This window comes from Zootoca vivipara, chromosome 6 (genome assembly GCF_965207765.1).
Source record: "Zootoca vivipara chromosome 6, rZooViv2.hap1.1, whole genome shotgun sequence".
Taxonomy (NCBI): Eukaryota; Metazoa; Chordata; class Lepidosauria; order Squamata; family Lacertidae; genus Zootoca; species Zootoca vivipara.
The window spans coordinates 4,051,640-4,074,194 of record NC_142589.1 but is presented as its reverse complement, the minus strand read 5'-3'; the positions used below and the strand labels follow the sequence as shown (position 1 = coordinate 4,074,194).

Below are 22,555 nucleotides of genomic sequence, written 5' to 3'. Positions count from 1 at the left end.
GCCCTCCCCTCTCTGGAGCAGGCAAAAACATGCTTACTCCATCTTCTGTGAGACGGCCCTTTATATATTTGAAGGCAGCTATCCCATCACCGGAGTCTCCCCTTTTCAAGGCTAAACATTCCCAACTCCCTCAACCATTCCTCATGAGGCTTGGTTTCTCTGGGAGTTGTGGTTAAGGGTGCTGAGAGTTGTTAAGAGACCCCCTTTTCCCTTGCAGAGCTACAGTTCCCACAGTGGTTTAACTGTCCTGAGGGAACTCTGAGAATTGCAGCTTTGTAAGGAGAACAAGGTGGTCAACTAGTAGCTCTCAGTATGTGGGCAAAGATGGAGACAACCCTTCTGATATGGGTATGGGGGACATGGGTATAAAGATGCTTTAAGAGGAAACAATAAAATGCCAGGGTTCATAGAATCATAGTTGGAAGGGGCCCTGAGGAACCGCTGGTCCAACCCCCTGCTATGTAGGAATATGCAGCTGTCCCATATGGGGAGTTTAGTGAGCAAAGCCAAAAGGGAATAAGGAGTAGAATTTCTGCCTCTCCTATCTTTCCCTCTGCTGCTTTCCCCATCTCTTCTATATGTGCATGGTGCCGGGGGGGGGGGGGAGAGAGAGAGAGAGAGAGAACTGGTGAGTGTCGCACTTCTCCAAGAAAACAAAAATAAAAATAATTTTCCTTGATAAAAATGAGTGTGTTGAGTGTGCATTCCATAGAGCTGAGGGGCAAGGTCATATTCTTTGCAGTGTTGCCAGATGACAAGAACATTGCTATGATCCTCCTACTCACTGGCAAGCCCCACAGAGCAAGCCCCACAGAGCAGCACAAATCGAGATGCAACTGATTTAACTGCAGTGTGTGATGAACAGCTGTACTGTTTGTTGTTGTCGTTTAGTCATGTCTGACTCTTCGTGACCCCATGGACCAGAGCATGCCAGGCACTTGTTTTATGAGATAATACTGAACTACGGTGGACCTGTGATGCTGTGCGTAAAGGTAAAGGGACCCCTGACCATTAGGTCCAGTCGTGACCGACTCTGGGGTTGCACGCTCATCTTGCATTATTGGCCGACGGAGTCGGCGTATAGCTTCCAGGTCATGTGGCCAGCATGACAAAGCCGCTTCTGGCAAACCAAAGCAGCACATGGAAACGCTGTTTACCTTCCCGCTGTAGCGGTTCCTATTTATCTACTTGCATTTTGACGTGCTTTCGAACTGCTAGGTTGGCAGGAGCTGGGACCAAGCAACGGGAGCTCACCCCGTCACAGGGATTCGAACCGCTGACCTTCTGATCAGCAAGCCCTAGGCTCAGTGGTTTAACCACAGCGCCACCTGGGTCCCCTGATGCTGGGTCCCCTGATGCTGTGCGTAGCTGGGGGTAAATCCTGGCTACGCCCATGATAATGTGCAGATCATGTAACACACCATCTCCTCTTCTGAGCAAAAGTTTTGAATTTTATTTTTCTTGATTTTTCACTTACACTGTATGTATTTTTGGAAAGTCATGCTCCCCCCCCCACCTTCAAACACTTCATTGGGAAAGGGTACATACGCCTGGTTAGAAACACTGCCCTAACCTAGCAGTGGAATTTGCTGCCAAGGAGTGTGGTGGAGTCTCCTTCTTTGGAGGTCTTTAAGCAAAGGCTTGACAGCCATCTGTCAGGAATGCTTTGATGGTGTTTCCTGCTTGGCAGGGGGTTGGACTGGATGGCCTTTGTGGTCTCTTCCAACTCTAGGATTCTATGATAAAAACCCAAGAAGAGTCTGCTGGATCAGCCCAAAGGCCCATCCAGTCCACTTGACACTGAGATGGTCATGGTGTGATTGGACGGTACCACTTTAATCTGCAGGTTGGTGGGGGGGGGTGACCTGTAATTGAATGGATGCTCTTCCAACCCTCAAGAATTTCAGACACAACAAAGTAATATAGTGGCTAGGTTACATCTCCCCCGCGATATGATGTTATTATTCTGTCGTGCATGAAGTTTAATCACTTGAGCCCCTACTGGACGGCTGGAGTGGCCCAGCATGGCCACACTTCTACTCCTTCCCCCTTTAAAACGCCCCTGAAAGCTGCGCCCCTTTTGCCCCTTTCCAAGGTGGGTTTAGTTGGGCAGGAGCAGAATCCCTTCGCGCTCATGCCAAATAAGGGCCCTGGTGGGTGCACGTGTGAATAGCTCATGTGGGAACAGGCTCGGCTCTTCAAGAAGCTGAAGCATTTGAGCCATAGCTGCCAAGTTTTCCCTTTTCTCGCGAGGAAGCCTATTCAGCATAAGGGAAAATCCCTTAAAAAAAGGGATAACTTGGCAGCTATGATTTGAGCGCGAGTGTGGCCCAAACAAGTTTTTAAAATGCCCGTCGGCGGTCCTCCGGCTTCCTTTCCTACTCCCCAGCCCTTCCCTCACCCCACGAGAGAGGCTGAAAAGCGCAGCTGAGGCGTCTCGTGTGAAGGGGCCGGGGAGGAGGGCGCGCCGACGGCGGTAGCCGGGCTGTGGCCACGCGACTGCACCCAGGGGACCCTGGCCCTCCCGCTGGCTTGCGAGGAGGTCCTTCCCAGATGCGCTCGTCCGGGTCCCTTCTTCCGCGCTGAGGGGCGCCAGCAAGCGGGGACCCCCGTGGGCAGGAGCGGGTCACGGAGCGCGGCCGGCGGAGCTGCAACTTGGCGAGCCCGAGGCGCGGCGGCGGCGGCGGAGCATCCAGTCCGGAGCAGCGCTCGCTCGCCCCGCCGCCAGTGCCACGCGCCCCTCCGGCTGGCATCGCGCGGGCGGCGCTGAGTCAGCCCCGCGCCGGCAGCAGGCCGCTTGCTGCTCCCCCCGGCCCGGCCCAGCCCCCGCCCAGCAACCGGCGGGGGGAGAGAGAGGCACCTCCAGAACAAAGAAGCAGCAGCAGCAACGTGCGCTTCCTCGTGCTCCGCCGCCTTCCAGATCCTGCTGCTTCCCTCCGCCGGCCCCGCCGAGCAAGCTGCAGGCGGGGGCTCCCTGCCCCCTCCCCCAAACGGGCCCGATCCTAGCGGTTCCCCTTCCCAGGAGGCGGCGGCGACAACAGCAGCGGCAGCGGCTCGTGCTGGTGGTAATAATAAAGGGCTCCTTTGTGTCTTGGGCGGGGGGCGGCGTTTGGAAGCTCCTTCGGGGGGCTTGACCAGCCGAGAGACTAGTTTGCCCGAAACACAATCCCCTCTTCTCTCTTGCGGAATGAGAGTCTTTTAGAAAGCAAAAGGAGGAGGGAGAAAAGTTCTCTCAAGCTTTGCCTGCGAGGCTTCAGGAGGAAGATCCTTCTTTGACGCAAAACGTCCATCAGGGAGTGGATTCCCGCTGGGATCTAGCGTGGAGGGTGGGGCAGGGTCGCGTTTCTAAAGTTTTTAAAGGGCGTTCCCAGGGAAGAGCTTCCTTCTCCTCAAAACAAATAAAAAACGACACTTTTTTTTTTTTTAAATTGCTGTCTTGGAAACCCAAGAGTGCTGTTTTGCCACCAGTTTAATGTGGAATGAGCTTGGGCTGTGTATCCAACCTTGATGTGCATATGGAGGGGGTGCTGTGAGTAATGACCCCCCCCCACTCCGACCACATTCCTCTTTAGAATACTTTGCTGAGGAAGGCTGGCTTTGGACCACCAGGTGTGGAGCCTCGAACTGAACTCTTTCTTGATACTCACCCTGTCCAAAGTTCTTTTCTCTCCAGGATGGCCACGTTCAGAGCACCTCTAACCTCTGTTGTCCTAAAAATCCCACCATTTGGGGGTGTAGCACCCTGAGAAGAGAGAGAATATTGGGAAAGAAATGTAGATGAAGTACAGCAAGGAGAAGAGTATATCTTTTTTTGTTGTTGCCTTGAAGCGAGTTGGACTCATTAGGTAACTCAAATTATTCACCAAGGTGTTTTTAAGATCTTTGTTCTGAAGAGGCACAAAGTCTTGCGCAGCTTCATGACAGGGCATCTCCCAAAGCTGGCTCCATTGCCGTTCCCTGCCACTGCAAAGTCATGAAAAAGATCCATTTAGCACCGCCACTTAGCACACTGGAGGGGGCCTGTCATAACCCTGACTACAGTGAGATGCTGAGCACAGCCAGCGGTGGTTTCCCAACAACAGTGCAGAATGAGGGTTGCATTGGTGTGGACTCTGCCTCCCAATCCCAGAAGAAACGAAAGCGCTGTGGGCTCTGCGCACCTTGCTTAAGGAAGGAAAATTGTGGAACTTGCACCCATTGTGTGAATCGAAGAACCAGCCACCAGGTCTGCAAGATGAGGAAATGTGAAGCTCTTAAGAAAAAGAAATTGGGGTGCATGAGAGAGGTAAGTGTTCCTCTTCTTAGAAGTTTTCTTAGATGTTTGTTTGAAGGGATTCCTTCTGTTGCCAGGCTGCTGTGGCACTGCTCAGTCTGGGAGTGACAGGAGCCCTGGGACCCTTTGCAGTATTGAAGAGGATGTGCACTCTTGGATTGTGCCCAGTTGCACATGATCTGTGAGATGTGGCTCAGCTCCCACTGTGGCGCTGGCAGAAGTGTGGATCTGGGACCACCTGTGGGTTTCTTGCATACTTTCAGATGCTCTGTGAAACAGTGAGGAATAGTGTAGGGCAGTGGCTGAAGAGCGAGAGGTTTCTTAGGAGTAACCTGAGAGACAGCCCACTTTTCAGTGTAAACTTTTAATGTTTAAAAAGAAGTGGCTGCTATCCTCTTCTGCAAGTGACTGTGTTCAAAGAATGGAAGGGAGATGAGCAAAACTGAATGGACCAGAATTTGATTCCTGGGTGGGATGCATTTGGACCAAGGCACTTGTTGAACACCGTCCCCACCTGTTATATGGTGATGGTCTGCAAAAGGGTGAGCAAACTAGAAGTGTGGTTGACTGTATAGAACATAGTTGGAAGAGCCACAGCTGTGTGCCTTTTTGAGGGGTCGTCATGGGTTGCACTCCTCTTATTGTGTTTTGCCTTGTCAGTCTCCCTAAAAACATGTATCTTGAAATGGTTGCTTGTATAATTGGGCCAAAACCCTCTTGTGAAAGCCTCTAAGTCTTAGAATGATAGAATGGTAGAGTTGGAAGAGACCACAAGGGTCATATAGTCTAGCCCCCTGCATGCAGGAATCTTTTGCCTACTGTGGGACTTGAACTCATGACACTGAGCTTAAGAGTCTCATACTCTACCAACGGAGCTATGCTTGCTTTCTTACTGCCAAAGTGAGTGGTGGGAGCTGCTAGAGAGCAGCTGCCTGCACCTCAGTCTGGATACTGTAGCTCATAGCTGGGTACCTTGAAAGAGTCTGCTGCCCTTCCTGCAAGCGAATATTTAATAAGGGATTCTGCCCGTATAAAGGTTGTTGTCACATCATGGTTAGCGATTAGACACATGATGTTCAGCCAGATGGGAGGTGTGTCATGAATATGCTTGCTAGTACCATGACATAATAGCAACTCATGTGGGTGGAAGACTTTAAGCTGCTTCCTCTTATCAGTATATGGGAAACTAGAAGCAGCAAAAGCAAACTACACTGAAGAAGTGTGCATGCACACGAAAGCTCATACCAAAATATAAACTTAGTTGGTCTTTAAGGTGCTACTGAAGGAATTTTTTTATTTTGCTTCGACTCAGACCAACACGGCTACCTACCTGTAACTACACTGCTGCTAAACACCACTTCTAAATTAAGGCAATGCACTTTCAAAGTTGCTTTTACTGGATAGTATGGTAGCACTTGCTAGAGTTCATTGCTCTGTACTGTAGCTGCTTTGCATGTGATTCAATGTTGAGATGCGGCCATGGGAAGTTGTAATTTGCACAAGACTCTTTTCTGTTCACTTTTTTCCATGTGAAGGAGCTCTCCGTGCCAGTGTTAGAAATTAGTCAGATGTGTTTTGTGACCACATGGAGATTTCTGGATGCCAGGTTGCTGACTGACGTCTCCATCTGGCAGGTCCTTCCAGCTTCCTTAATCATAAACAGAATAACTTATTTATTGCATTTATATCCAACCTTTTTATCCAAGGAATACATACGGTAGTTTACTCCCCTCCTCAGTTAATCCCTACAACAACCCAGTGAGGTAGGTTAAGGGGCAGTGACTGGTCCAAGGTCACCCAGTGAGGTTCATTAAAAGTAGGGATTTGAACCCTGATCTCCCAGGTTCTAGTCCAACACTCTAACCACTACTCCACACTGGCTTCCTGGAGTACCTCTGCTATGGGGCAGCTATGTGAATTAAGTAAGTAAATAAATAATGGGGAAAGCAAAATGTAACTCAGAGAAGGATCTGAAATATTTTCCTTGAAACTGGAATTTGTTTTATTCTGGATTATTTTATTTTATATTTCAATGTGTTGTAAATGGCGTTGAGATTTTTTCTTTAAAATATAAAGCAGGATATAAATGAAATGAAGAAGAAGAAGAAACTTCATTGGTGAAAAAATGGCACCTAGACATTCTGTTGCGGCGACCGTAACCTCAGTTTAAGGTGTCATTTGCTGATTAGCTGATACTTATGAGTTTCTAACACTGCTCCTTGCCCAACAGAGCAGGTTTTAGTGACTTAATTTTTCTTCATGGAAGATTAAGAAGTAACACCTCGTCCACCTTCAGCATCTGGCTCTTCTTGTAACTATTATCATTATCATTATTATTATTATTATTATTCCATTTGTTACCTCAGGTGTCAAGGTAAAGAGATGTGTCTTCAGCATTCACTAAAAGTCATCTAATGAAGGTACCAGAGGCATCTCTGTGCAGAGTGAATTCCACAGCAGGGGCTGCCACAGAGAATACTACCCCCAAAGAGGAAGAACTACTATGTGGGCCTCCTCTGCTGTGCTTAACACCCCAGAGAATCTGTAGGGAAGGAGGCAGGTTTCCAGTTATTTGGAGCCAAAGTCACTTTGGGCTTTACACTCGAGCATAAGCACTTTGAACTGGGCCCTGAAATGAACTGGCAGCCAATGCAGCTGTTTGAGAATGAGGCTATATGAGGCAACCACAACCAGTTAACTGACCACTGCGTTTTGAACCAGTTGAAGTTTCCAACCCATCTTCAAGGGCAACCTCACTTAAAGCACATTACTGTTACAAAGCACATTACACAAATCTGAAAGTTGCTCCCCCCTAGGATGGCAGGGAGTTGGTGGGTGTGTCTATAGTTGCTGGTACACTGGCAGGCATGCCAATTGTCTGGTCAATAAAACCATAGCAGGGAGTTGGGCCTAATGTTTTTTGAAGCAGTGAGGGTTTTGTTTAAGTGTGTGTGTGTGCAGGTTGTGGTTAAGGGTTCCTCGTCCTCTCACTGGCCTTGCAGCCACGAATTGCCTCCCTTGTAGCCTTTTGAGGTTGGAGGAGGATCTGCCATACTCACCACCTCCATATGCTCTCTGGGGGTTTCCCCCTCATTCCCTGACCTATGAAAACTGAGACATTGCTGCTGCTGTTCTATTCTTCTATGCTAGAAGTAGGAGGCATGTGGAGAGAGAATTTCTGTGAAAGGGAGACTTGAAACTAAATTTAAAACCCCTTGTCACACTTCTGCATTATGTAGTTCTGCTTCTCAGAGAAAGGAAACTCCTCTGTTGGTGCTTTTTTGTCTTGTACGCCACTGGTTGGTGCTGGCCTTCCTGTCAGTTAGTGACTAATTTTCCTATTTTTGCATGTTGCATTTGTGCAGCCAGAGCAAAGAAGCACAGGCAGGAACTTCTGACTGACAATGTTTACCTACTTGGGAGGAGAGAGGGAGGAAGGTGCTGCAACGCCTAGGGCCACCTTCACACGTTATGCCACGTGGTACCCACCTAAGGACACCAGAAGAGCCTAGCTGCTGGATCAGACCAAAAGGACCCATCTAGTTCAACACCCTGTTTTCACACCGGCCAGCCAGAAGCCTTCTTAGCACAGCAGACACTGTATCAGTCCTATAATCTGAAGGTCCTGAGTTCAAGCCTCAGAGAAGGCAGCTTGCAGCTCTCTCATTTGGACAGCCAGTGTGGTGTAATGGTTAGAGCTGACCATGACCTGGAAGACCAGGGTTCAGGTCCCCACTTGGCCATGAAGCTCACTGGGTGAGCTTGGGCCAGTCGTCATCTTTCAGTCTAACCTACCTCACAGGATTGTTGTGGGTACAAGATGGGGGGGGGACCATGTAAATCATCTTGAGCTTCTTGGAGGAAAAGGTGGTATATACATACATACATACATACATACATACATACATACATACATACATACGCCAGCCAGCCAGCCAGCCAGCTAACTAACAAGCCCATTATGTGAAGCCTGCAAGCAGGACCTGTGTTTCCCAGTCACTGGTAATTTGAAGCATGCTGCCTCTGACACTGGAGAAAGAACATGCTCATTGTTGCTAGTAGCCATTGATGGTCTTGTCCTCCATGCATTTGTCTGGTCCTCTTTTAAAGCCATCCAAGTTGGTGGCCATCACCCACATTTAGTTGAAGTTTGACTTGCATGTGCCCACGAGTCAAGTCCCCCAAGAGAGAATGCCACTCTAGAGTGCTCCACAGCACCTGTGCAGGTCTTTGGGAGGCTTTGTCCCAATGCTTGTAATCCAGGGAAGAAGAAGCAGCCCAACACTGTGGCACAACCTGGCCTGTGGGACCCCTTACCCATATTTGTGTGCTCCATCCATGGAAGGTTCAGAGGATGGCAACATGAGAACAAGCCTTTATGGTGGTAGCCCCATTTGTGAAATGCTCTCCCCAGGGAGGGAATGATGCCTGTTGCCATCTCCATATACCGGTAGTTTTAGGTGCCAGGCAAATACTTTTCTTTTCCCTTGGACTTTCGTCCCTTAATTTGAGGGACATTGTGGCTGCTTTTAGTGAGGTGGGACACGTGGTCTTGTATTTTTCATATAATTATAGAGTTGGAGATGGAAGGGACACAAAGGTTTATCTAGTCCAGCCTCCTGCAATGCAGGAACCTCCGCTGTTTATCTGCGTTTTCCCGTCATTTTTATACTGGTGGTGTTGATAGGTTTTTATTGTTTTAAATTGCTTTTAAAGTAAGTTGCTTTGAGTTACCTTTGTAAGAAAAGTGACAAACCAATACAATTAATCATCATCATCATCCTGCAGATTTGCCATGCCTGGTCTTCCTGCTAATGCTGCCATTTTGCCATAGAATCACAGAACTGTAGAGTTGGAAGGGATCCCATTGATCATCTAGTCCAGCCTCCTTTAATCACAGTTAAAGAATCCCTGACAGTTTGCAATACAACATCTGTTTGGAAACCTCCATGGAAGGAGAGTCCACCACCTTCCCAAGGGATTCCATTCCACTGCTAAACAGCTCTTATTGCCAGAAATTCCTTCCTAAAGTTTAGTTGGAATCTCCTCTCTTGTCATTTGAGTCCTTTGGTTTGGATTGTGCCCTCTGGAGCAACAGAAAATGTGCTTTGAGCATGTTCCCCCCCAAATGCTGCTTGCTGAAGCATGCACTTTCCCTATGTCAAAGTTGGGGACACACTTTTACACCAGAGAAAGCTTGTTTTTTTTGGGGGGGGGGTTAGAAATGACCCACCTGCAGAGGAGCTCCCCCCACCCAGCACGTCTCAGCATGACTCAGAATTGCTCTGACATCCAGGAGCGCACTTTTCCCCACTGTATCACTTGCTCTTGAACACGGTGGCTGCCGACTGTAGGTGGGGGTTGGGGAGGAGCCAGCGTAGTTGGGTTTAACAGGGTATGTGAAATGATGCACATGAATTCACAGCACTGCCAACACATTATCCCATACTTACTAAGCTCACTCATCAGAAATATGCTACACTGTCGGTTACCAAATCCACCCACACAGCAGATCTGTGAGCAGGTCAACACTTGCCTTTAAAAGCCCAGTTGTGACGACAACAAGCACAAGAAGCTTCTGTGGCTGTTTTTGCCTTTTTTCCTCTTTTTCCCCTCCCCCCTTTCCCTTCTCTTTTTCTTCCCAACCAGAGGCAGCCAAAGGCATTTGGCTCCTGAGGCAGAAAATCTAAACGACATCATCTCTGCTACCCCTCCCCAAAAAAGTTAAAATAATGAACTCCATTATTTGGTGGGGAGGGACCCTTTGCTCAGTGGCAGAAAACATGTTGTGTGCACAGAATATTCCGGTTCATGCCTTGGCACCTCTGGGTCAGGCTGGGAAAGATTGAAGCCAGAGACTGTGGGGAGCAGAGGCTGCTGCTGATCGGTTTGGATGAAGGGTGGGAATGGGCCACATTCTGTTTGGGGCAATGTGATGTGGGAGGGGGAGGGGTCCAGTGGGGGGGGGGAAGCTTTCAGAATCATCAGCTTTCAGTGTTACACACACACACACACACACACACACACACACACACACACACACACACAGAGAGAGAGAGAGAGAGAGAGCTTCCATCCATTCACCTTCCTTCTCTCTCTCTCTCTCTCTCTCTCTCTCTCTCTCTCTCTCTCTCTCTCTCTCTCTCTCTCTCTCTCTCTCCTTCCCCTGGAGTGGCAATTAGGGTTTTGTTTTCAGTTTTAAATTTAAAAAGCTCCCATTGGTGTCTATGGAAGCTTCCCACCCCCTTGCCCCATTCCTAAGCCTGATCAGGGCCGTCTTAAGCGCCCCCGGCGCCGTGGAGCGACTGATGCCTCCGGTGCCCCCCGCCCCGTTTCCCAGCACGGTGGGCGGGCGGGCGCAGTGCGCAGCGCGGCTACCACAAGCGCTGCTGCGTGGCGCCGCGGCGGGCGGGCAGGCACAGCACGGTTGTCAAACCGGCGGACCGGGCGGGCGCAGCTCGCGGCGCCCTCCTGGTGGGCCGGCGCGTGGTGCCCTGTGCCACCGGGGGTCTACCTAGAGCCGGCCCTGAGCCTGATTGCCACACTTGGGAGTTGGGTGGGTTTTTATCGTGTTGGCAATGTGTGGCAGGGTGGGGAGCAGAGGGTTAACATTGTAGATCGAGTGGAGGTTGGAGCTGGGAGCATCTGTGGGGTAACTCATGACAAGACAGCTGCCTACATTTTGAGCACAATTGCTGACAACTGGCTCTTCCCCTGCCACCCCCAGAGGCAGGCCACCTCAGCTTGCCTTATGGTGCACTCAGTACTGTCCCCAGATTCGTCTCATGTTCTGGACATGTTTATGCTCTGGCTCTGGCTCCCCCTGCCCTGCCCCAAATCAGCCAGCCATGGTGTTTGGAGCCAGAGAAAATTTAGTCTGCCCCAGGTCTCCCTCCAGCAGCTCAGAGGTGTGGAGTACAGTGGCTTGCAGGCAGAGGGAGCAAGATACCTTCTCTGAGATCTGGCGCTGTCATTGTTTTGTGGGCCTTACACAAGTGTCCAGGATGTGATTGTTCAGTGGGTTTTGTGCCGGTGACTTGGGAGCTGGCAGGCAGGAATTCAGACCTGGTTCACCACCAATTGTATGATTGAGTCTTGATAGTTGCAAAAGGCTCACCAAGTCATGAATTGACGTCCTCCCAAGTCCTCCATCACTTCTGTTATGGAGACACAACCTCTTTTAAAGCTTGGGGACAGAGAGGTGTTCATTAAAGATTTAAGCCAGTTGGAAAGCTGTTTTAAATAGCATCCTTTTCCCTTCAAGGAACTCTGGAATTTGTTGCTGTGTGTTGAAACTTTGGTAAGCTATTCACAGCTACTGGCAGGTGCCCAGTTTTCTTAGATGGGAGCCATGATAGTTGATAAGTAGTTTTTGAAAAAAGATTTCAGTGTGTGGTGTAGGCATGTCATATGGCCTTTCTTCCATGGGAGGTCCAGAGGGTGGCAACATGAGAAAGGGCCTTTTCTGCGGTGGCTCCTCACTTGTGGAATGCTGTCCCCAGGGAGGCTTGCCTGGCGCCTTCATTGCATATCTTTGGCCACCAGGCAAAAATGTTTCTCTTTAACCAGGCCTTTGGCTGATTACCATTCTATACCATTTTAAATGTGTTTGCGGGAGGGGGATTATTGGTTTGTTTTTGTTTTTATTATGTATTTTGTGGTCTCATTTTGTATTTTTATGTTGTGAATTCCCTATGATCTTTGGGTGAAGGGCAGTATATAAATTTGATGAAAAGTGAATAATGGTTGTTGTTGTTGTTGTTGTTGTTGTTGTTGTTGTTGTTGTTGTTACAGCAATTATACACTGAGCTGTGCTCCTTCCTGTGGAGCAGGAGGAAGGAGGATCCACAATGAAGCCTCTGTTTCCATTTGGCACGGTTCAGACATAGTGGCCAAGCCATAGCTTGTTGTGTTGTGAACACACTACAGACTCACCTGCTCCAATCTCTTTCCAAACCTCTCCCCCCCCAATCCAGTTTAAATAAGCTGAGGGTGGCAGACCACTGAATTTTTTCTTCTTCCTGTTGTAGCAATTGTAACGCACTGTGCTAGTTGCAGTATGACTTTTAATTGTATTTTTAATCGCCTCTTTTATTTCTTACATATTGTGTTACAATTTGAATTCCAGGGAACCTTTTCCAAGTGTCTCTTGATCACCCTGGCCATTTCTAGTCTATCCTGCTCATCTTGTGGGCAGACTGGGCTGCTGAGTACTCCAAGATGCTCTGCAGAGCACCTGCATAAAGCTCATGGGCCACAGCTTATCTGCAGGTTTGGGAGCTCTGGTGTAAACCATAGTTTGCATTATCCAGATTGGGGAAACCATGGGTTGCTTAAAACAGGAAGGGAATTGTAGCTCATGGTGTTGGGAGAGGGAGTGCTGTAGTGCTTTTATGACAGCCAAACCATGTTGTTTGAACCAGGCCTTACTTTTGTCTTTTAACCATTTGTGAAAGTTTATTTGCTGGTGGAGGTAAGATATTGTCAGACAGTTTCTGCAAATCAAAATTTTTGTTGAGACTGCTTGCACTGAACTGCATATGTTTCAGAATTTGCATATGTGACTTGGAAAGCTGTCACAGATTCATAGTTATGGGTGCCATAAATATTTTAATAATATATTGCAGGGAAGAACTATTTAAATAAGAGCCACCAGAGAAGGATTGAATACGCACTCCCAATCTAACTGTCTTTTTCTGTCATTAATAGGTATTTGGCTTAACCCTTGGCCTTACATGTATATAGTGTTAAAATCATGGGGGCTTACTCCCAAGTGCCTGGTTTTTTAATTATTATTTAAAGAAAAGAATGGTGTGTTTAGCACGCTCCAATCGTAGGCCTTCACCTCCACCTCGCTTATGACTTTCTTCCTGATTCTCTTGCCAGCCAACTTTTAAATTGCTGTTTTTCCTTCCTTGCACAAAGTTCCCTAAGTGCATATTGAAACTGTTAGAAATCCTCACAGGAGGCAAAATGGGTTAATTCGCATTTATAAGTACACACCAGATATGCAGCACATTGAGACAGGGATCAAAGCTCATGGAAGCTCCATCATCTTTGGTCCAGTACCAAAGGAAATGTCTAAGAGGTGTTGATAGCATCTATTCCTCCAATCTAGCTGCTTTGTCTGAGGTGAACCATGAAGTTAAATGGTTTAACACAGCAGCTTTATAATACCTTTCAAAGCGTGGGAATACTATACCCTCATTCTCAGCTCACAAAAGGTCAGGAGCCAATTCTTGCCTTCTGATCAATATTAAATATCAATATTGCCATATGACTCACCTTTTTGAAAATGCTTTATGTTTAAAAAGTAATAATGCACACATGGGTTCTGTGGCATCAAGGCCCTTGTGCTCCTGTTTGAAGGATAAGCTTGAACCCCCCCAAAGCATTGCTTCTAGCATCATAGAATAATAGAACCATAGATTTGTAGAGTGGGAAGGGACATTGAGGGTCATCTAATCTAACCCCCTGCAATGTAGAAATATTTTTGCCCAGTGTGAGGCTTGAACCCATGACCCTGAGATTAAGAATACCATGCTCTACCAAATGAGCTGTCAGATTCTTGTCAGACAGCCCATTCCCTTCATGTCCTCCTTGTGAGCTTCCCATGGTGCATCTGGCTGGCCAGTGTTGGAAACAGAATGCTAGATTATTTGTGTAGTCAGTTAAAAGCATTTTTATCCTGCTCTTTAGCAAATAATAAAATACAAATGTGATTAGGTGGACCCACCTTAGTGTGGCTTTTTAAATAGACAACAGCAGTTTACTACAAATCCCAGCTTTCAGTTGCCTTTTGTGGCTGCTCATTCCAGGGCTTGAGCATCCTTGGCGAGGTGCTGCTGTTTTCATCTGTACTTTACTCTTCAAACAGTGCACAGAAAATGCTCACTTTCAAAAAGCAGTTCTCTGCAACTGCCCATGAGTAGCAGTATTATCCCTACAAATCCTTGCGAGGCTTTCTGTTGTTACTTCCACATCTCTCTCTGAAGCCAAGAGATTTCTGCAGAGATTCACCACCCACTTCTCCCCATCTTGCTGCATCACTGACGTCCCTAGCTGTTTTGAGAGTGATGCTGTAGTTGGGAAAGTACGAGCTGTGTTACCATGCCGACAGTGATGATATTTCAAATTGTCTAAAATTGCTTTTTTTCCCCTGGCAAACTCATATTAGTGTGGCGGCTTGGTGGTGTCATGCCAGTCAGTTTACAGGGTATGCGTGTGAGTTTGCCAGCTGCATAAGGAATGTGAAAACAAGTTGGGTCCATCTTTGCAAAAAATTGATAGGTGGTGATTGTGGCTTGTATAAATTTGCTTTCATTTCTGTGTCTAATTGTCCTGTTGAACACTGCCATTATATAAACAAATGAAGAATAACTTGCATCTGAACTTCTGTGTGTGTGTGTGTGTGTGTGTGAGAGAGAGAGAGAGAGAGAGAGAGAGAGAGAGAGAGAGAGGGAGGGAGAGAGACATTTAATAAACCATAGTGAAAGTACCATAGTGAAAGTACTATTTTTGGAGTGGATTTTTTTTAGTTGTTGTAGTTGTTTTTTTTAATAAAAGAAGTGCAGTGCCAATCCTGTTCTCACACATTTCCTAAGCCAGGATTAGCCAAATGCCCCCTAGATGTTGTTGGACTGTATCTCCCATCATCCCTGACCATTGAGCATGCTGGCTGCAGGTCCAACAGCATCTGGAGGGCACCATGTTGACTAACCTTGCTCCAAGGAGCCGCATCAGCACACCCTCTGATTGCTGTGTAGTTTGTATTGACCAGAAATGATTTATATCCAGCTCTGCAAATATCATGACAAGAATCATGTGTCTTCTGCTCTCTCTATAAGTGTTTTATTAGGTCCCAGCAATGAGAGACCCAGAATGCTGGACCACAGAAGAGCCTGATGGATCTGACTAATGGCTCATATAGTCCAGCATTCTGCTCTTAAAGTGCCCATTCAGATGCCTGTGGGAAGCCTGCAAACAGAACCTGAGCACAACAGGACCTCTCCCCTCCTGGGGATTCCAGCAACTGCATACCCTCCAACATTTCTCTGATGAAAACAGGGATGTCCTATTTAATAATAGCAATAACAATAATAATGCCCTGCCCATCTGATTGGGTTGCCCCAGCTCCCCTGGGAAACTTCCAACGTATATAAAAACAGAATAAAACATTAAACATTAAAAAAGCTTTCCTATATACAGGGCTGCCTTCGGATGTCTTCTAAAGGTTGTATAGTTACTTATCTCCTTGGCTCAAGGGGTCAGATAATGCCATATGCTCCAACATTTCTCCAATGAAAATAGGGACATCCTAAGGAAAAGTGGGAAATTCTGGGATCCAATCAGAAACCAGGTTGGCTTCTTTAAATCCGGGTCTGTCCCTGGAAAACAGGGATATTGGGAGGGCCTGCAACTGGTATTCAGAAGCATAGCTGCTTCTGACTGTGGGGGCAGAGCATAGCCCCCATCCTGCTTGTGGAGTTCCTATTAGGGCACCCGGTTGGCCACTGAGAGAAAGGGTAGATGCTAGACTGGGTGGAGCATTGGCTTGATCCATCAGGGCTCTTACGGTAGACATATGCATCACCAGGAGTTGGATGAAATTGTAACAGAAAGCCAAACTTTGTTCCAAAATTGTTGCTCTCGCTTTTGGAGTGACTGTGTAACCTTCCGGTTATATCTGCTCCTTAGTCTTAAAACTGTTGGGTTAGATGCCAGCCTTGACACATAAAAACAGCTGTGATTTATGTTCGCGACTGGACTTAACTGTCAGGGGTCCTTTTCCTTTACCTTTTTTAGTCCATGCCTGCAGAAGAGTTCTGTGTAACTCAAAAAGTCACTTCTATCATTTTATCATCACAGTGCTTGCTCTGTGTTTCTTCTTCTGCTGGACTTTGGGGCTATAAAGGGTGGGTTTTAGCAGAGCTCTTTCAGTGGGGCTGTCACGGGGGTTGTTTAAATGCAAGGGGAGGAGAGATACACAGTGTTTCTGTAGTGAATAGGGGTGAATTTCAGCTGCTTGTGTGTTAGAGGCAGGCAGGGGCCATGGACCTCTGCAAAGAAAAAGAGGAATGGGTCCCGTCCCCACCCCCCACCTGTATTGTTCTAGAGGTCACTATTGATTAGAGGGGAAAAGGTGAATGATCATGGCTTTTATTTATTACAAAAGGTCACAGTGGGGGATCTTCACTGCAAGAAGCAAGTACTCACTGACCCATGAAAACCTGTCCTCTCCCCCACACCCTTTCCCTTTTTACTGCAGTGAGACTTTCTCATTTAAACACCAGCTGCTGTCCACATTGAGGTGCTGGTTAATGACCAAGCAGCTAACTCTGCCCCAAAGTGACTTCATTACTTTTCAGGTGATGGCAGTTGGGGCAGTGGTAAAGCCCATGTCTGGAACAGGACGTACGAGCCATTAGTGTTGAGTTCTTTGTTTTTGGTGGGTCCAGTTGCTCTAAAGTTTGGTTGTTTGTGTGGTTTTGAAACCTACCCAGTTCATTGCAGGGACAGTAACTGATTGAGATCATAGAATTGCAGAGTCGGGAGAGACTCAAAGGGTCATTTGGTCCAAATCCCTGCAATGCAAAGATACTGGTTGTGATTGAAGCCTCTCTCCAGTGAAAAATTGTTCTTCAGCTAGTTTTGATTCATTTCCCCAAAATTCCACCCCAGATAGCAGAGCTATAATTGCACTGGGAACTTTCCACCAGTGGTTAAGTTCACTTTTAGAGTACAGTAATAGTAATATTCACACTTTCTCTTAGCAATTGAGTGTTAAGTGCTTCACATTATCTCTGTCAGTGGAAGGCAACTTTGATTAGGTTAAGGCAGCCTTTCCTAACCTGCTGCCTTCCAGATGTTTCTGACTACAAGAGCTGTGCTCACTGAGACTGATGAAAGTTATGTGGTCATATCCATACCATATATTTAAAACACTCTTAAAACACCATAATAGTCATGGCTTCCTCTAATTTATTTTATTTGTTGCATTTATACATGCAGATCAAGGTGGCTTACATGGTTCTCTTCTTCCCCCACAACAACCCTGCAAGGCGGGTTAGGCTGAGAGTGAGTGACTGGCCCAACGTCACTCAGTGAACTTTGTGGCCAAGTGGGGATTTGAACCTTGGTCTCCCAGGTCTTAGTCCAACCCTCTAACCAGTATGCCATACTGTTGGTTAAGGGTGCTGACCTCACAGAGCTCTGACACCCCCAACAAACTACATTTCCAAAGAATCTCCATGGCTGGTAAGAGTACTTTAAATGTGTGGTGTTGCTGTGACTATATTCCAAAACATCTGCAGGACACCAAGCTGGAAAAGGAGAAGCTAAGGATGGCAGAGGAGTGTGAAAGCTATAGGATTCCTCATTGACCGGTTTAATACACGGTAGCTTTCCTGCTGGTGAAAATTGCTCTTGAACAGGCTTGCAAATGTGTCCTTTGCCTGGAGCAGGCACCCCCAAACTTTGGCCCTCCAGATGTTTTGGACTACAATTCCCATAATCCCTGACCACTGGTTCTCTTAGCTAGGGATCTTGAGAGTTGTAGGCCAAAACATCTGGAGGGCCGCAGTTTGGGGATGCCTGGCCTGGAGGAAGTTTTTGCTCCTTCCACACAAGTTCATAGAGCTGCTTCCTGATTTCTCTTTTCTTGCTTTTTGGCCTTAGAGGCTTAGATGGCTAACAAAGAATCACTATGTTCTGGTGGTTAAGAGTTTTGGATCAGGCCTGGGGAGACCCTGATTGAAATCCTGATGGCACTTGGCTGCATGATCCCTCTCATCCTAACCTGCCTCACAAGGTTGTTGTGAAGATAACATGGTGGCAACCACATATGCTGCCCAGTCTTCCACAATCCCTCTGGAAGGGATGTCATGATGAAAGATATGTAGCCAGGGTGATGATCAGAGCCTCCACCTCCTCTCCTGCTTAGAGGCAGGGTGGGGGCAGAGGCAGCTGCATTGAACTTATGGATGTTCAAAAGTTGGACACAGCTGCAGGGGGGGGGGAACCCTACCCACCTCTTCAGCTTCCAGTTGGGGCTTCCTATTTGTTCCACCACCTAGAAGAGCCATAGCCTTTCTTTTGGACTCCTGAGGAGAAGTCTGGAGCTCTTCACTTGCCCAGTGAGTGGCAGAGATACGCTGCTTCCTACTGGTAGCACCAAAACAAGGCAGAGTTGCAGGGTGGAAGGGGGAGTGGGCAGGTCCCCAGAGTGGGCAGGACTTTGAAGACCCTGTGATGTCTGGATCTGCTTGGAATATAAGCATAAGTGGGCCAGTTAACTTTTTCTGTGAGCTCAATTGTTTCAGACCCAGGTTCAATGGCACCCAATTGTTTGTGGGTTTTTTTCACCCCATTTGTCAATCTTTTTCCTTCCTTTATAAGACTCCAGTACCTTGCAATAATAACTTATGGTTGTTTATGTTGCTACCCAGGGCTGTGCTTCAATTAATCACAAAGGAAAAGGGGGAAAATAAAACCTGAACTTTGCAACCTGTATACATTATGCATATTAAGCCGCTTTACCCATATTATCTTAGCTGGCATAAGGCCTTCTCCTTCTGCTGGGCATGCAGAGAGCAGTGGACAGGGGTGCAGGGCATCAGGCAGTCTCACGACCTCCTGGTTGCTGGAGCTCCTCCTCAGCCTTCTTTGGCTTTGGACATTTCATTCAACGTTTCCAGTGCACTCTGATCACAGCTGCCAAGTTTTCCCTTTTCTCGCGAGGAAGCCTATTCAGCTTAAGGGAAAATCCCTTAAAAAAAGGGATAACTTGGCAGCTATGACTCTGATCGCCAGTGTTTTCAGCATCACTGATGTCTTTTCTGTCAGAGGCTCCCAGTGGCTTCCCCTTTCTTTCCTGGAGGCAGCTTTATCAACTGGGGTTGGGAGTGTGTAGTGTGTGTGTGCTTGCTTGCATGCAGTGTGGGCTCAAGTACTGTGTGAATATGGGCTGGCCATGCCCACTTTTGCTTTGGCCACACCCACTGCTGGCATGCAACCCTTGGAGGGTTGGCTGACAGGAGAGGCAGGCCTCCAGCTGAAAAGGCTAGTCACCCCCTTGCACAGCACCTGTATGTAGTCATGAGGAGCATTCAGCCTCCGGCATGCACAAACAGGTCTGGCAACCAGTTTACTTGCATCTACTGATTCCACAAATGTGCTGGATTGTGGTAGAGTGAATTCTTTTCATGTAGGCAGATGATTTTAATCTGGGACGGATTTCTACAGATAATGGGACAAGTCTGTGCAGATCTTGTAGCGCAGAATGTGACTGGGCACGCAGCTTTCCCTTTAAGAGCACATTTCCATGTATTTTGCATGTCTGCATGAATGTGCTTGGCTGTCTGAGATGTCCGTATGCATGAGGAATAAGCTATGAAGGTTGATTGTGCAAATGTGTTTCGGAGCTGGGTGTCACCCTTTTGTGTCTGCTGTGTTCCTGTAGGGCCCTCTGTTGCAATAAGGGACACACCTTTTTTTCTTGTTTGAATGAGACAACAAAGACCATTCTGAGAGGAATGATGTTAGTCCTGCAAACATTGCCTGCAAACTGTGATCCATCAGCCGAAGTATGACATGCCTAAGGAAACATAGTCTTTATCCTGAGATTGCTTAGTCAGTAGAGCATGGACTCTTAATCTCAGGGTTGTGGGTTCAAAAGATTCATGCATTGCAGGGGTTGGACTAGATGACCCTTGGGATTCCTTCCAACTCTACAATTCTGTGATTCTATGATACTATGAAGACCCACATTCCACACAAACCCTGCCACCTAGATCAAGTTTATAACCTTATACTTTCAGCAGACTCTTGAGTAGCAAAAGCTTTGTTGGACTGCTCAGTTTCGAGTTGGATGTGAGGAATTGCATATTAGAAAGCCTACTTGCCAGGGGAAAAAAATCTGTTGCGAACTAGAAGAGCCCCACTGAATTGGACCAAACATCCACCTAGTTCAGCATTTGGATTACAGCAATGGTAATCCAACACACCTCTTGGAACTCACACATGGGCCAAAAAAGGTCTTCTCCTCTTGTTTGTTTTCATCCAGCACCTGGCATTCCCAGATGTACCATCTTTGTCTCCCCAGTCAGCGGCCCTCCAGATGTTGTCAGCCTCAAACAATGGAGCTGTAGGATGTTGGAACTAATAGGAGTTGTAGTACAAAACATCAGGAAGGCACCAGGTTGGAGACTGTGGATGTAAAGGCTGTCATGGCTGATAATCATGGATAGCACTCTCCATGAAGTTTTCTTACCACCACCCCCCTTTTAAAAGCCACTTAAGCTGGCTATGTCTTCTCTTCATTAGACAGATTGCATCTTGCATTTTTTAACCAGGGTTTTAATCCCTACTCAGCTTGTTGGGTGACCTTGGACCAATCTCTGGCTCTCAGCCTAACCTGCCTCAGGGTTGTTAGAATAAAATGGGAAGGACCATGCTCTTTGCAGGAAAGGTGAGATATAAATGTAATAATAATAATAATAATAATAATAATAATAATAATAATAATAATAATAATAAAAAAGAATATTTGAAAGCATAGTCGTGAAAGAACCTAGCAACTATCATTTTATGGTAGCAGAGTGCTTCCTTTTATCTGAACCTTCTGATAAGAAAATGATTGCGTTAGAGTGAGGGGTTCCTTGGCAGGCTGCTTTGGAGCAAGGACTGTTTCCCCACAAAAGTGCGGAGGAGAATTGATACATGAAATGCAGACCTGCAGTGTAGGGAATATAAAGGGTGACCTACCTGACCAGGAAGCTGAATCACTCTGAACACTACAAAATGCAGAGCATTGCTAGAAAAGGTTTGGGATCTTTGCTGTAATGGCAAAATCTATGACGTGTTATTTGTGAGCAAAAGAAAAAAACCCACCAGCAATAAAATTGGAAACCATTTGTTGAACACTGTGGCCGGGGGTGGGTGGGGAATACATTGCTTCCCCAGTCAAAGGGTGGCTTTGTAATGTTTCAGGTGTGGATTTGAATCCTGATCTCCCAGGTTCCAGTCCAGCACTCTAACCACTACACCACACTGTTTCTCATGATTACATGCATTGCATGGTTCCTAAAGAGTTCTAATAGGAACAATTACTGATAAGTAAGTCTTTGAACTTTAAATCTTTTGAATTTCTTTCTTTGTATGTGGTTTGTTTGTGGGTGCATTTTTCAATCTGTTATTAAATTTTTTTGTACTGTTGCAATATTAAAAACTGTGGTGGTGGGGGGACACCGCAGAAAAATGCACAGCATTATTTGTTTCGTGCAGAGCCACACGCGGCCGTGGTGCCCTTGCCAGGCATTCATGGCATTCTTGGAGATGCCTGCCTTACTCCTTGCCAAACTGGCCCTGGCAGGCGCAGTTCCTCCTCCAGGAGAACCGGCCCACGTGAGTGAATGGCCTTATCCTTGCTCTGGACTTCCTCCTTCGAGAGCTGCTTCCCTGAGTAATGTGTGCATGCAGGGGAAGTACGGTAGCAGAGTCCCATCTCCATCCCTGGTGGGCAGATCTTGGCCGGAGTGGCACTGGGTCAGTAGAGCAGTGGAGACAGCTCTGGGTGACCCTCCTCGTCCTTCTCTTTGCTTTGGACTGCTGCCTCTGTGAGGCAGGTGAGAGCTCTGGAGAGGCAGCTGCAAAGCCCTGCCCACCCTCACCGCCCTCCTGCTCTGTCTGCTGCTGGGAGGGTTGGGTTTCCCCCACCCCACCCCTCCCCTCCTCCTGCCCCTCCTCCTGTGAGGCAGGCAGGCAGGCAGGCAGGCAGGCGGAAGCCTGGGCATGCATGTCACGTCCACCCTGCTTGTTTCGTGGGGAGGGGGGGGAAGAGGGCTGGGAGCTCAGCAGTATGATAATGACTCTAGCGTCTGGCAGGAGAAAAGCCCCTGACTGCACCAGGGTGTCTGTAACGCTGCTTCAAGGAGAATGAGGCAAGATGGCTGCTTGGTAGCGATGGAGGAGGCTTGCTGGGGCTGAAGGAAGGCTGGCTTTTGGGGGGAGGCGGACTGGCTGGGAGGCAGCAAAGGGAAGCGGGCCAGCAGAGTGCGAAGCTGCAGAAGGAAGGTTTTGGGTGAGGTAACAAATGGATTCCTTTCTTATGTTTATGTTCAAAGACCTTTTTTAAAAAATGCAAGCCTCCCGCACCATCCCCTTCCTCCTCCTCCTTCTGAGAGGATTATTGTAAATGGAGGATGAACATTTAAATAATCCACCACAGGCCTGGCAAATTAAAGCTCTCTCGTATCTTGCTGGATACCTCATTGTTGTTTTGCT

General features: G+C 47.4%; 1 protein-coding gene across 4 annotated transcripts in view; it reads left to right on the top strand.

Moving 5' to 3' along the window:
- The first annotated feature begins 2,869 nt into the window (after positions 1-2,869).
- The window catches only part of TET3 (tet methylcytosine dioxygenase 3), a 96,614-nt gene continuing 76,928 nt past the window's right edge, over positions 2,870-22,555 (top strand). The window contains exon 1 of one of the 4 annotated variants that reach the window (XM_035121066.3): positions 2,870-4,285. In XM_035121066.3, the coding sequence (XP_034976957.3) occupies positions 3,974-4,285 (312 nt within the window). In that variant the 5' untranslated portion in view covers positions 2,870-3,973. Of the gene's footprint in view, positions 4,286-22,012; positions 22,358-22,555 lie in introns of those variants that run through there. The other 3 variants (XM_035121070.3, XM_035121074.3, XM_035121071.3) reach the window with 3 other exon arrangements.